This window comes from Globicephala melas, chromosome 15 (genome assembly GCF_963455315.2).
Source record: "Globicephala melas chromosome 15, mGloMel1.2, whole genome shotgun sequence".
NCBI lineage: Eukaryota > Metazoa > Chordata > Mammalia > Artiodactyla > Delphinidae > Globicephala > Globicephala melas.
In genome coordinates this window covers 35,721,949-35,735,532 of record NC_083328.1, presented here as the reverse complement: position 1 = coordinate 35,735,532, position 13,584 = coordinate 35,721,949, and the positions used below count along the sequence as shown (strand labels likewise).

Here is a 13,584-nt window from a genome sequence, read left to right as displayed (position 1 = left end):
AAATGCCTGAAGTCCAGGTCAGGCAGGCCTCATGGCACCTGGACCTGCACCTGCTGGGAGCCCAGGAGCAGCTTTAGAGCAAGAGAAAGAAAGGAGGAGAAGAAGAGGGGTGTCCGGGGAGTGACGTTTTCTAGAGAGCAGCAGCGTCTTCATTCTGCCAACGTTAGGACGCGCAGCTAAAAGAGTGGGGGCTCTAGCGGGGCGAAGGGGGACAGGGGGAGGGCTGCGGAGGGTCGCAGTGAGCGGAGGGCCCGGGGCGCCGTGCAGGAGGGGTGGCGGGTGAGAGGCAGGGCGGGTGTCAGCTCGGAGGATGCTGGGCCACTCTGATCGCCACCCGCCAAGTGTCCAGGAAAGCAGCCCCCAGGCTCCGCAGCTCCCCGTGCGGGAGCAATCCCGGTCTCCACCGCCCAGGGTAGTCAGAGAATCAGTGTGCAGTGACTGTGTGCTGTGAGTGCGGGCTGGACCGATGGGCGAAGGCCGGGATGATGGACGAGGTCTGCACCTGTGGCGGGGGAGGGTCGGGGAGCACCAATAACGAGGGAGGGGCCAATGGCGAGGGCTGGACCGAGGGTCGGGGAGGGACCAACGGCAAAAATGCTGCGCCCTCAGGGATGCTGGGCGGAGCGGAATCAGTAGCTTTGATGAGCATACTGAAAGTTCTTCCCTCTGCTCGCTCAGAAGAACGACGGAGACGATCGAGGCCTTTAAACAAATGCTGTGACTTCCTCTACGTGGAGCCGAGGTCAAACACTGGGGGAGGCCGTGTGGTCTCAGTTAAACCCACCCCCTCTTGTCCTGGGAGAGCCCCGCCCAAAACTCGAAGTCTGGCCACTGGAAGGCTGAACCCCGCCCCCCGGGGGCCACCGCCCAATAACGGCATGGTCCTGCCCCCTCGCGAGCCCTGGCTCCGCCCCCGCGCGGGATTGGTCAGGCCGCCAGTTCTGCCCCGCTAGGGGAAGACCCGGAGAAATCGAGTTAGCCCAAGGAATGGGCCCCCCACAAGCCCTCTGCGCATGCTCGCTCCGTGACCCCAGCTTGAGGTGACTGCCCGAACCCAGACCGGGGCCCCAGGCACGGAGGCTGAGGGACCTGCCGCGGCTCGGTCTCCGGAGAGGGAGGGCCCCGCTGCCGTCGCCGCCCGGCCGGTGCCCGGTGAGGACGGGCCCCAGCGGATTGGGGAGGGTCTCGGGTCCCTGCCGGGCTCCTCTGGGGATCCCCAAGGGCTGCTGATGCTGGGGGGTGCCCCCCAGCTCTGCATCCCGGCGCTCAGGCCGCCTCCTTGTCCTTCACCAGCGATTCAGCTCTTCTCCTCGCTCGTCCTTCCCCAACCCACCCTACCCCAGGACTGAGCTCTCACACCCCAAGTCAGGGAGCCCCACATTGGTCTGCCTTTCCTTGACCGTGTCCGCCCCGCCCAGTACTGCCCCCGCGCTGCACCCATCCCCAGTCCCGTCCCATCCTTGTGGCTCTAGAGATGCTCGCAGGGATGGCAGTTGGAGGTCTGAGATGTTGGGGCGGGGGAGGCACTCCGGAGGCTTAGGAGGTGGCGGTAATGATGCGAGAGGAGAGAGGCGGGGAGCAGGGGCCATTTGGGCGCAGCATAGACAGGTCTTAGGACAAATTGCAGTGGGTAAGGAGAAGTAAAAGTAACTAAGATTCCAAGCCATGGTGATTAGGGTAAGGAGGTGCCATTACATGAAATTCCCACTTTGGGGAAGCTGTTCCCTGCACACTATAGAGTAGCAGTTCTTGACCCATTCTGGGTCTTACTGCTGCTTTGAAAATCTCCCTGTAAGGATGTGTACCTGCATATCTAAGTGGGTCCATCATCCCACCAGCAGCCCTCCAAGAACCACATGAGACAGCGATTATAGAAGGGGCATCTGTCAGTATCACCGGTAACTTGAAGACTTCACCCTTGCCTGCCTGCCTGCCTGCCTGCTCTTGAGAGCCCCTGCGAAGTTCACCACTACTCCCATTACATAGGTGAAACCAGCCCAGAGAGTGTAAGGGGTTGGCCTCTTAGCTGAGAATGCAGGTGTTGGTGGACATTGATGGTATTTCTTTCCCATACATATGAAGGTAATGGTAATTCTGTTAATCCATCATCAGTTTCCAGGCAATGATCCTGGCTTTCTTTTTTTTTTGGCCACGCCATTTGTGGGATTTTAGTTCCCCAATCAGGGATCGAACCTGCACCCTCGGCAGTGAGAGCAGGGAGTTCTAACCACTGGACCGCCAGGTAATTCCCATGATCCTGGCTTTCAGAACCTCACCATCAAGGGATTGGACCTTGTATTAGTTACCTACTGCTGCCATAACAAATTACCACAAATTTAGTGGATTAAAACAACACAGCTTTGTAAAAGTCATGCAGTGCTGGAGGTCAGAGGTCTGACACGGGCCTCACTGGGTTAAAATCAAGGTGTGGGCAGGGCTGTAACCCTTCCAGGGGACTCTAGGAGAGACAGTCTGTTTCTTTGTCTTTTCTAGAGGCCTCCAGCATTCCTTGGCTCATATCCCCCTCCCTCCACCTTCAATGCCAGCAACATTGAATCTCTCCTCTCGCTGACCCTGCCTGCATCATCACACCACTCTTTCTGACTCTTCTACCTGTGTTTCCTGCTTTTTAGGATCGTTGTGATTGTGATGGAACCACCTGGACAATCCAAGATAATCTCCTAGTTTAGTAACCTTCATGCCATCTGCAAACTTAATTCCCCCTTTGCCATGTAAGGTAACATATTTACAGGTTCCAGGGATCAGGACCTAGATAGCTTTAGCGATGGGCAGCGGGGAGGCATTATTCTGCCTCCCAAGGTGTCTAAGAGGCTCCTGCCAGTTCTTAATATTGTGTGGTTTGGGGTTTACACTGAGCCATCTTACAATATCATGACAGCTGGCTAGGATAAATGGGTGACTGGAGACCCATAGCAATATCAAACCATCCGACTGGGGATGCAGGTGGAGGGTGTAAAGTGAGTGAAGTAAGGTAAACTATTAAGCCTTTTGATCTTTTTAATACATTTCTGCTTCACTTCTAAAAATTCTGTTAATTCAATGAACTTTTATTGAGTAAAAATTTAATTTTCAAAATAGATAAATAGCTTAAATAAATAAATAAATAGCTTAAAATAGCTGCCTGTCAACTCTTCCATTCACATCTCAAAAATAAATTGCTAGAAGGTTAGGGATGAATCCAGAAAAGAGACTGATCCAGCCTGAGGAACTGTCCACCCCTGTACATGGAGTGGTGGAAAAACAGTTCAGCTATGAACTAGAAATTAGAAACTTCTTAAACAGAGGGCCCATGGCATCATCCATTTTTCACAAAGTATCAAATCAAATAGGGTAATGGTAAAAAAAAAAAAAATGTAGATTCTCAGGTCCCTCTCCAGACCCACTGAGAAAGAAGTCTGGGGGTGGAGGAGTCCAGAACTGTGCATTTTTAACAAGAATTCTGGGTGATTCTTAGGTATCATGAAGTGGGGAAACCACTGATTATAGACTTAATTTCTCTTTTCTCAATACGTAAGTTTTATTGAGATAATTTACATACCATGCAATTCACTCACTCACAATGTACAATTCAATGGCTTTTAGTAAATTCACCAAGTTGTGCAGCCATCACCACAATCAGTTTTAGAACTTTTTCATCACCCCAGAAACCCCATACATACTAGTATTCACTCCTCACTCTTCTGGTCCCCATCCCTCCCACCCCCAGCCCTAGACAATCACAAATCTACTTTCTGTCTCTATGGATTTTTCTACTCTATAGATTTTCTATAGACTCCAGGTCATTTTATAGAAATGGAGTGTATAATATGTGATCTTTCATGACTGGCTTCTTTCACTTAGCTAATCTTTCCAAGGTTCACCCATGTCGTGGCATGAATTTTTTAAATTATCAAATAATATTCCATTGTGTGGATACATCACATTTATTCATTTATCTGTTGATAGATATTTGGGCTGTTTCACTTTCTGGCATCTACGAATAATGCTGCTGCAAATATTCATGTACAAGTTTTTATGTAGACATCAGTTTCCATTTCTCTTGGGGATACACTTAGGAGTAGAATTGCTGGATCATATGGTAATCCTATGTTTAACCTTTTGAGAAATCATCAGACTGTTTTCCAAAGTGGCTGCACTATTTACATCCCCACCAGCAGGGTATGAGGGTTCCATTTTCTCCTCATCCTCACCAACACTTGTTATTGTCTGGTTTTTTTGTTTTGTTTTATTAGATCCATTCTAGTAGTGTGAAATAGTATCTCATTATAGTTTGATCTGCATTTCCCTCATGACTAATGATGTTGAACATCTTGTGCTTACTGGCCACTTGTATATTTTCTTTGGAGAAAGTCCTATTCAGATCCTTTGCCCATTTTAAAAATTGAGTTATTTGTCTTTTTATTACTGAGTTATGTGTTCTTTATAAATTCTAGATACAAGTCCCTTATCGGATGTATGATCTGCAAAAATGTTCTCCCATCCTATGGGCTGCCTTTTAATTCTCTTGATGGTGTCCTTTGACTCACAAAAGTTTTAAATTTTGATGAAGTCAAATTTTTGTGTTTCTTTTTTGGTTACCTGTACTTTTAGTGTCGTACTGAAGAAAGCTTTGCCTAATGCAAGGTCAGGAAGATTTACTCGTTTCTTATTTTTTTTAAGAGTTTTATCACTAGCTCTCATAATTAAGTCTATGGTCATTTAGAGTTAATTATTTTTATGATGTGAGAAAGGGGTCCAACCTCCTGGAGTTTCATTCCTGGACCACAGAGGTGTGGGCTGCTGGCCAGTGTTGTACACCAGGCCAGTCAGGGTATGGGGGCAGGGTCCTGTGGGTGGGGCTTCCCACCATAACCCTTTCCTGCCCAGAGTCGTTCTCTGGGTTGGGGGGGGGGGTAGGCAGTGTCTTTTCTGCTGGGCCCCATGTCCCCCCAGGTCCCAGGTACCACCATGTTGCCTGCCCTGTGAGGCAGGATGGGCAGAGCTGGGAAGGACCACATGGGAGGAGTAGGGGTTAGCTTATCCAGGGGCTGGACCAGGGACAGGAGGGATAATGAGACATCAATCCCAGGGGTGCCTGTGGTCAGGTGACTTGCTACCAGGAAGCATTTACCTGAGGCTACACCCCCTGGAGGTGGGGGTCCTCCTCTGTCGCAGTTGGGAGGTCTCTGCTTTCGTGTCTAGTTGTCTGGTCTCTGCTTTCATGTCTAGTTGACTGAGAAGGGGAGCTTGCAGGGGGCAAGGCACCCCAACCATGCACTGGCCTTGTACCTCAGGCTCCTCTCATGGATGAAGGGGTCTTCGAAGACTTTTGGGTGCGGGGCATGGACACCTCAAGCCATGTGCATTGGAGGCGCCCAGAGAAACACAACTAAAAGCCATGTTGGAGAAACAGGTCTAGGGGGCCAAGTAAGAGTGTACGGGCCTTGGTGCTGCCTGAGTCCTGGACAGGGAGGGTGAGATGTCTGCCAAGGCGGCAATCTTGTTTCTGGGCCAAACTGGAAACTGAGAAAGACCCCGCCATCTGCCCACCACCCAATCACCCCCAACAGACAAAACAGCTAGCCCACACTGATGCCCCAGAGCCCCGGTCTCCAGGCCAGCGCTGCCCCTGTCATCCATTTTTTTCTTTTCTTTTTTTTTTTGGCCATGCCATGTGGCTTGTGGGATCTTAGTTCCCTGACCAGACATTGAACCCGGGCCCCCGGCAGTGAAAGTGCAGAGTCCTAATCATTGGACCACCAGGGAATTCCCTGTCATCCATCCTTTCTGCTTCTCCGGACCAGAAGCCAGGGAGCCCTCAGTGACCACAGATTCTCTGGACACCTCCACAGCCCTGTCCCCACTCAGCTGAGGCAGAGCCAGCACCAGCTCAGACACAAGGTCACTGCCCTCGTGGGGTCCTAGTGTCCCCTAGCACTGGGTGCCCTGGGGCCTCTGGCCTGGGATGGGGGCTGGATCTAGTTGTAAATCTGGAGAGCTCTGCCTCCCAGGGCCCAGCCCATGTTCCTGGTGACACAGTGTCAGGGTGAAGGGCACCGGGCATTCTGGGAGTATCAGTGACCTGAGCTCCTGTCCCCAAAGTACTTTTCCCTGAAGACTGGTGCTCAGGAAGATGGGTGTCCATTATCCTGGACAAGGTACCCCAGGTGCTGTACAGGCGGGCTCTGGACCCACCTTGACTGGACTCCCAGCTCTGCCTTCATGGCTGCATGCCTCAGTGTCCTCATCTGTAACCTGGGTCAATGAGAAAGATCAACTTTCATAACATGGAGCTGAAGGTTAAATGGAAACACCTGTGGAAGCACTTCATCATGTGCTCAGCACCTGTGGGCCTGGATTCCTAGTAACTCACAGCTGTCAGCACCTTGGTCACCCCAGTAGCCCCTTGAGAGCCCTGTTTTGGGCACATTTTGTAGATGGGAAAGTGAGGTTTGGCTGGGAGAGGTGACGGACCCAAGGCTACCAAGAGAGCAGAAGCACCAGCCCAGGGTTCTCTGGCTCCATTCAGGTCCTTTCCTGGGGGCACCGAGGCAGCCCCATCTGCCCCAACCTCCAGCCCAGATTCTTCCTGAACCCAGGCCTAAGGGCACCTCCACTAATGGGATTTTGCCTCCTGCCTTAGGACGGAGCCCTTGAACTGCTGGGTTCCTTCCAGGGAGGTGGAGGAGAAATCCATCTGCTGGGGCCTGAGCGTGGCCTGGGGGCCAGGCCATCGGTCCCAGAATGCCCCTGCCCGAGCCCAGTGAGCAGGAGGGCGAGAGCGTGAAGGCCGGCCAGGAGCCCTCCCCTGAGTCCCCTGAGCCGGGCACAGATGTCGTCCCCGCAGCCCCCAGGAAGCCCAGAAAGTTCTCCAAACTGGTGCTGCTGACAGCCTCCAAGGACAGTGCCAAAGTGGCGGGGGCCAAGCGCAAAGGAGTGCACTGCATCATGTCCCTGGGGGTGCCCGGCCCCGCCACCCTTGCCAAAGCCCTCCTCAAGATCCATCCCGAGGCTCAGCGGGCCATCGAGGCCGCCCCCCAGGAGCCTGAGCAAAAACGCAGCAAGCTGGACACAGGTGAGGCCGCAGCTCAGCGAGCAGGGCGGGAGCAAGACCTTCCTGGGGCCGAAGTCCCCTGTCACCTGGGCAGCCAGGGGGACAGCAGGCTCGGCTGCCTCAGGGGAGTATGTGTGTGCTGTGAACATTTCTGCGTGCATCTGTCTACATTATCTCAGTGTGAATCTCTGCGTGTCTATAGGCCTCCGTGTGTGTGTGTGTGTGTGTGTGCGCGCGCGCGTGTGTGTTTCTCTAAGGTTCTGTCTCCCTATGTGTGTATTTGCCTAGGAGAGTAAGTTTGTGTGGGTTCTTATATGTCTGTGTTCCTGGGCCTATTTCTCTCCGTGTCTACTCTTATGTGTTTTTCATGAGATAGGGGCATCCCCAGCCACAAGCCTAGAGTTCTCAGGGGACCTGAGGGACCCCCTCAGGCTCCATCGCCTGCTGGAGTCAGGGACCCCAGAGCCTGGAGGCCCCTCTGCAGTGGGCCTGGCTCACCCTTGAGCCCTTCCACCAGCCTGTTCTGCTCCAAGTGCCTCCTCATGTCCACCTGCCTCTGCCCAGTGCAGAGAGGGTTCTGTCCTCAGTACCTGTGTGGAGGCAGGGCTCAGAAGGGCCAAGTCACCACCCTGAGGCCACCAGCTAGCTCACTGCAAAGGATGGGGGGGCCCCCTCTGGCTCAGAGCCCATTCTTCCAGCTGAGCTGGATGGGACAGGCCATTTCTAGCCCAACTGAGACCTCTGCTCACTTCTCAGATCAGGCAGGCTCTGGGGCCATATGGACCCCACCCCATATGGCACCTTTGTGAGAATCAGGACAAAGTCACCCTTCCTCAGATGGAGAGATGAAGAGCGTAACAAGGGCTGCAGCTTGGCCCCATGGGCTCCCCTGGGCAGATGCTCATGGGCAGTCAACACCTCTCAACCTGCCTCTCTGTCTTTACCTCCAGACCTGTCCACCGCCCTCCCCACCTCCTGCCCCGTCCTGGGCCAGGCAGCGGGGAGGGAGCAGCAGCTTCCTGATGCTCAGCCCAGATTTGGCCCAAAGTTTCCTGGAAACAGGCTCTGTGTCCCTGGGCCAGTGGCCTTTGGGAGCATGTCTCTGGAGTCAGCAATCCCTGCCCCTGCTCTGGCAGCTGGGACCCCCAGGTTTGCCCCCCACCCCTTCCCCCTTTTCCTTTGACAACAGCCTGACCCATCCCCTTCTCTTCCAGACGGAAAAGAAGATGGAAGGTTGGCAGGACAGCCTGCCCCCAGTCCCTTGGTGGATGGGGAGGAGTCCACCATGGGCCCCATCGTGTCCAGGGAGGACCCGTAGCCCTGACAACTGAGGGTGCATCCTGGCTGGGTCAGTGAACTTGGCTGCAACTTCTACGCGTTCCACTGGGCTTCTGCCTGCGGCCCAGCCGCTGACTGATTTTCACTTTCAACGTTGTAATCTTTTTCTGATCAAGCATAATTTACTTTTGTAAGCAGAAAAAAAAATTAAAAAGAGAATAAAAGAAGCTGTACACTAGATCCCACCACGGGTAGGTTTTTAAAATTCCATGATTCTGGGTCCTTTGAGGTCCCAGCTCCAATCCCCGCCCCCCTGCTCCTGAGCCTCCCCAACCCCCACCAGCCCTTACCTGGCCCTGCTCCAGGGCTTCCTGGCCTGGGCCATCTCTCAGGCCCAGGAGGGCTCTCCAGCGGCCTCCATCCCCCAGGGCCTCCTCAGCCTGGAAAACCCGACCACTGACTCAGAGACTAGGTGGAGTCTCTGAGGTTTCCACTTTCTGCTGCCTTTGGTGTCCAGCCCTGAACCCCTGGGAAGCCAATCCTGCCCCTCCCTGGCTCTCCTTCCAGGGCTAGTTCCCAGGAGGCCTCAGCCTGCTTCTTCCTGCTGGACCCTCATAAAGGCCACCTCCTCCAGGGAGCCACACAGGACTGACAGCCCCTGTGCACAAGGGCCCTGATGTCCACGGCAGCCCAAGGTTCTGCTGAGGAGGTGAGCCTGCGGTGTGAGGGGGCACGCCTGACAGAAGTGTATTGTGCCCCTGCCACGTTCCTTCTGGGTGGTTTGGGGGCTGAGGGAGATTCCTGGGAGCCTGAGCCCCTCCTCAGGTCCCCTGGGTGCTGCCCTGCTGGAGGGAAAGATGAAGAAACACTGTTCCCCTCCTTCAACCATAAGTCAGGGTCCCCTGAGAAAAGGCATCGGCCTCAAGTTGCTTCAGCCCACGTGTTCCTCATCATTTGAAAACTGCCTTTGGGCAAAAGGAAATGGATTACTTTTTAAAAGTAGAGTTTAGAGGACTTATGTTTTCAAACATTTTCCAAATTTAATCAGTATCTGTTGACTCCCTCTTGGGAAAAGTGAGTTACACAGCACATCCGCAGCGCCCAACTCTCCATTTTGCTGTTATTTTTACAGCATAGTTGCCTGTAACAATTATATTCTGTAACCATAACTTGAAAAGTTGTTTTGTCTGAATTCTATATTTAAATAGATTCCCATCCCCCACAAGATTTCTCCTTTCCTGAGGCTCTGAGTCATCCTGGAGGGCTGGTTCTGTCAGTTGAGGAGACTGCCTGAGGGCTTGCTCTGGTTTAACATTTGATGGTGGAGGAGGCATGGAGTAGAGGAGGTGGGGAGAGGGACTGGCCAGCCTCGACCCCTGCCACTCATCCTGGACTCCAGGCAGTCCTGGCTTGGGCAGGGTCACTGCAGGCATCCACTCCCCTGCATTTTGCTGTGGCACCATCGACCCCTTCTGCAGCTGCCCTGGGAGCCTGGGGCGGGGGTGGCACTTGGGTCCCCAGTGAGGGGGCCTGGTTGACTAGGTGGCCCCTGGAGGCTGGGTGGGGGCACAGGAAGGGTGCACCCCCCTCCGGGGGCTCAAGCGGCCTGTGGTGCCTGTCATTTGCCAGGAGGGTGGGAAGCCACTGCCAAGCCAGGCAGGGAGCTCATACACTGGATCCGGAGGTGTTAAGCTTTTCTTATTTTTTAAATTTTGAAACATTTCAAACTCCCATAAAAGTTGAAGGAACATGCAGGCAACACCACATATCCCTCACCTAGATTCACCCTCCCTCTCCCTCCTAGTCCTGCCGCTTTCTTGCCTCATTACTTCTTGAGGACCTTAATGTCTGCTACACAGGACCTAGTGGTAAACAGGTCACAACCCCAGCCTCCCAGAGGTAGACAGGAGACACAGGACTTCCTGCTGATGAGTCCATGAAATCTGGGGCTAAGGGCTGCCCAGGAGAGGACCAGGAGCTCCTCAGCATATGACAGGTGCCTGAGGAAGCCCCGTGGAGGGAGCTGAAAGGTGAAGAGGGCGGGCTTAGGAGGAGTGAGCCCAGACGGAGTAGGACAGGAAGGCCACGAGGCAGGAATGGTTGGCAGAGGCTACTGGCCCAGGGCCTTGAGACCACAGGTGGGTTCCAGGCTCATCACGGGTAGTAGGAGGTTGGGACGGATTTATGCAGAGGAGGAATGTGATCAGTGTCGTTTTACAAAACTCCCTTGGTGCCCTGAGGAGAACAGACTGGAGGGGGTCCCAAGTGGGAGCAGAGAGGCTGGTGAGGGCACCACCACAGCCCGGGGGAGAGCAAAGGGAGGGGAGATGGGAGATTCTAGAAGGGGACTGAGAAGGGCTCAGTGTAGGCCTCTTTTGGGGGACAGTGTTTGAGGGAAAACTGGCCTGCCCAGCCCGGGATGACAGTGCCATCCACCAGGAGGAGAATCCAAGGGGAGAAGGCAGCTGGGGGCAAGTGGCCTTCCAGTTCACACAGTTGGCATCCTGCTGGACGGGTGTGTTCCTGTTGGTCAAGAGTGGTTCCCACCAGTGTCAACGGAGCAGAAATCCCTCAGAAGTGGCAGATTGATACAAGTTCTGAGTCTCTGCACTCAGTGAGTGGGTGGGTGGGGGCATGAATTATGATGGGGATAAAAAGTAAATAGGATGACTACTGTACACTTATTTTTTAAATATTTATTTATTTGGCCGCACCGGGTCTTAGTTGCAGCACATGGGCTCCTTAGTTGTGGCATGAATGTGGGATCTAGTTCCCCAACCAGGGATAGAACCCAGGCTCCCTGCGTTGGGAGCGCAGCGTCTTATCCACTACGCCACCAGGGAAGTCCCTACACTTACTTTAAAAAAATATCTTGCATTGGTCTTTCCTTCAAGCTAAAAAACAAACAAAAAAAGGTAATTCATGTTCATGAAAATAAACAGAAAATACTGATTATGAAAAAATATTACAAAATCTACAATAATTCCACCATCTAGAGATAAGTCTATGATAAATATTTTTTATATTAAGAAAATTGGGGTGATAAAGTGCCTTTTTTTTTTTTTTGCCGCACTGCGTGGCTTGCGGGATTTTAGTTCTCGACCAGGGATCAAACCCCGACCCCGGCAGTGAAAGCACGGAGTCCTAACCACTGGACCACCAGGGAATTCCCTATTTTTTTCTTAATGTATTACAAATGTCTCTCCAGCGTCCATTTTACAACGTACCACTACAGGGGTGGATCATTTATCCAACCAGTCCTGATTGTTGGACGTATCCGTTGTTTCCAGGTTGGCAACAATCCTTTCAAAAGCCTTGGGTGAGATTCCTGCACACGGATTGGACACAGCCACTATCATTCCACCCGCGGCCCGTGAATACCCGGCTCTCAGGCATCCTTGCAAACATCCGGTAATATCATTAAGAAGAAAATATTTAAAAAAAGAAGAAGAAGAAAATATTGATAACGCCCCCCGCTTCATCTTGTATGCACAACCTCTGCGTGCTTTTTCCTGGGGGTTGCATTTTCCTTGGTTAGCTTGGAGAGCTGGTCCAGGCACGCCCCCGTTCCCCCAGCCGCCGCCAGGCTCAGTGTGGCTGATTCTCCTGGAGGCCGGGAGGAGGCGCGCGCGGACGCCGTCAGGCCCAGCAGATTCCGGACGCCCACCCAGGCCCTTTGAGGCCCGGGCACCGGCTCTAACTTGCCTTCTGCAGGGGCCAGGGATGATTCCTCAGTGACAATCCGGCAGATAGCCGGCTATCCGAAGAACGCGGGTGAGATCCGTACTCCTCGTCATCCTCAGACACTCCAACACAAGTCGCAGCCCCTCCTCCTCCCAGTCTGATTGCCCCACAGCAAGTACCTCTTCTAAGAGCCCATGTGACTCATTGTTTATTATTATCTATTGCTTCTCCCCAACCCACCCCCCATAACGTAAGCTCAACGCCACCACGGCAGGGGTCTTTGTGGACTTGGGCTCCTAAGGTGCCCAGGGTGGAGACCTGGCAGGGGAGCGGGCGGAGAGGCGCAGGGTGCGGATGGGGTACGGCACTCGGAGCCCAGGCAGGGGCAGAGGTGCGGGGATCCAGAGCGCGCAGTCGGAGTTGGGCGGAGCGTAGGTGCGAGAGGAAGGCGCGGAGGATGAGGCAGTGGGAGGCGGAGGACTGAAAACAAGGATGGGAAAGGGGGCGGGAGAACGCGGGAAGGAGGGGATTCGACGGAGGATGCGGAGAACGTGGAAATGCGGAGCGGGCGGGGGACCAGGGCAGGAGGGCCCCATGGGACCTGAACCTGCACCTGCCTGGAGCCCAGGGGCAGGGGGGCGGCGGGGACTTCCAGCAGCAGCTTTAGAGCGAGAGGAGGAAGGCGGAGGGGAGGGGTGTCAGGGTAGTGGCGTTTTCTAGAGAGGAGCAGCGTCTTCACTCTGCCAACTGGGAGACTGGGGGCTCCGGCTGGGCAAAGGAGGGCGGGCGGAGGGAGGAGTCCGCGGGGCTGCGGAGGGTCGCGGTGAGCGGAGGGCCCGGGGCGCCCTGCAGGAGGGGAGGCGGGGGCGTCGTCGCGCCTGGGCAGGCGAGAGGCAGGGAGGGTGTCCGCTCGGAGGATGCTGGGCCGCTCCGGTCGCCACCCGCCAAGTGTCCAGGAAAGCAGTCCCCAGGCCCCGCAGCTCCCCGCGCCAGAACAATCCCGGTCCCCACCGCGCAGGGTGATCAGAGAATAAGTGTGCAGTGATTGTGCGCTGTGAGTGGGGGCTGGACCTATGGGCGAGGGCTGGATAGATGGGCAAGGGTTGGACCAGTGCAGAAAAAGATGCTTTCCCCGCACGGAATCCCCTCAAAGGGGCAGATTTTTTTTTTCTGACGTTTTATTTTGACATAATTTCACACCTACAGAAAAACTGCAAGTGTACAAAGCATGCCCATATACTTTTCACCCAGGTTCCCCAAAAGTTAGGAATAAAGCCAGCCACAGCAGCAATAGTGAAATTTAGAAACGTGTCCACAACTGCTGAGCCCGCGTGCCGCAACTACTGAAGCCCACGCTCCTAGAGCCCGTGTTCCGCAACAAGAGAAGCCACCACGATGAGAAGCCCGCACACCACAATGAAGCGTGGCCCTCACTCGCCACAACTAGAGAAAGCCCTCACGCAGCAACGAAGACCCAACGCATCCAAAACTAAATTAATTAATTTAAAAAATGCTTAAAAAATTTTTTTCTTCAAATTGAGTTGGAGGATTCTTCTGGTTAGAAAATC

At 53.9% G+C, this 13,584-nt stretch overlaps 1 protein-coding gene across 3 annotated transcripts; it reads left to right on the top strand.

Annotated features, from left to right (window-relative positions):
- Positions 1-923: 923 nt before the first annotated feature.
- On the top strand, positions 924-8,572 carry FLYWCH2 (FLYWCH family member 2). 3 transcript variants are annotated; one of them, XM_060285245.2, is made up of 4 exons: positions 924-1,152; positions 2,634-5,901; positions 6,644-7,075; positions 8,269-8,572. In XM_060285245.2, the coding sequence occupies exons 3-4, from the start codon at positions 6,745-6,747 to the stop codon at positions 8,370-8,372; spliced, it is 435 nt and encodes a 144-aa protein (XP_060141228.1). In that variant the 5' UTR covers positions 924-1,152; positions 2,634-5,901; positions 6,644-6,744; the 3' UTR covers positions 8,373-8,572. The 3 variants fall into 3 exon arrangements, with proteins under 3 accessions (XP_060141228.1, XP_060141229.1, XP_060141226.1); XM_060285246.2 differs by lacking the exon at positions 2,634-5,901 and adding an exon at positions 2,173-2,242; XM_060285243.2 differs by lacking the exon at positions 2,634-5,901 and having other exon boundaries at positions 926-1,152.
- The last annotated feature ends 5,012 nt before the right edge of the window (positions 8,573-13,584 follow it).

Bases quoted from the DNA above. Each gene is read 5' to 3' on its own strand.
- FLYWCH2 (XM_060285245.2), top strand. From the start codon at position 6,745: ATGCCCCTGCCCGAGCCCAGTGAGCAGGAGGGCGAGAGCGTGAAGGCC. The intron at 7,076-8,268 runs GTGAGGCCGCAG...CTTCTCTTCCAG, and splicing joins ACGCAGCAAGCTGGACACAG to ACGGAAAAGAAGATGGAAGG.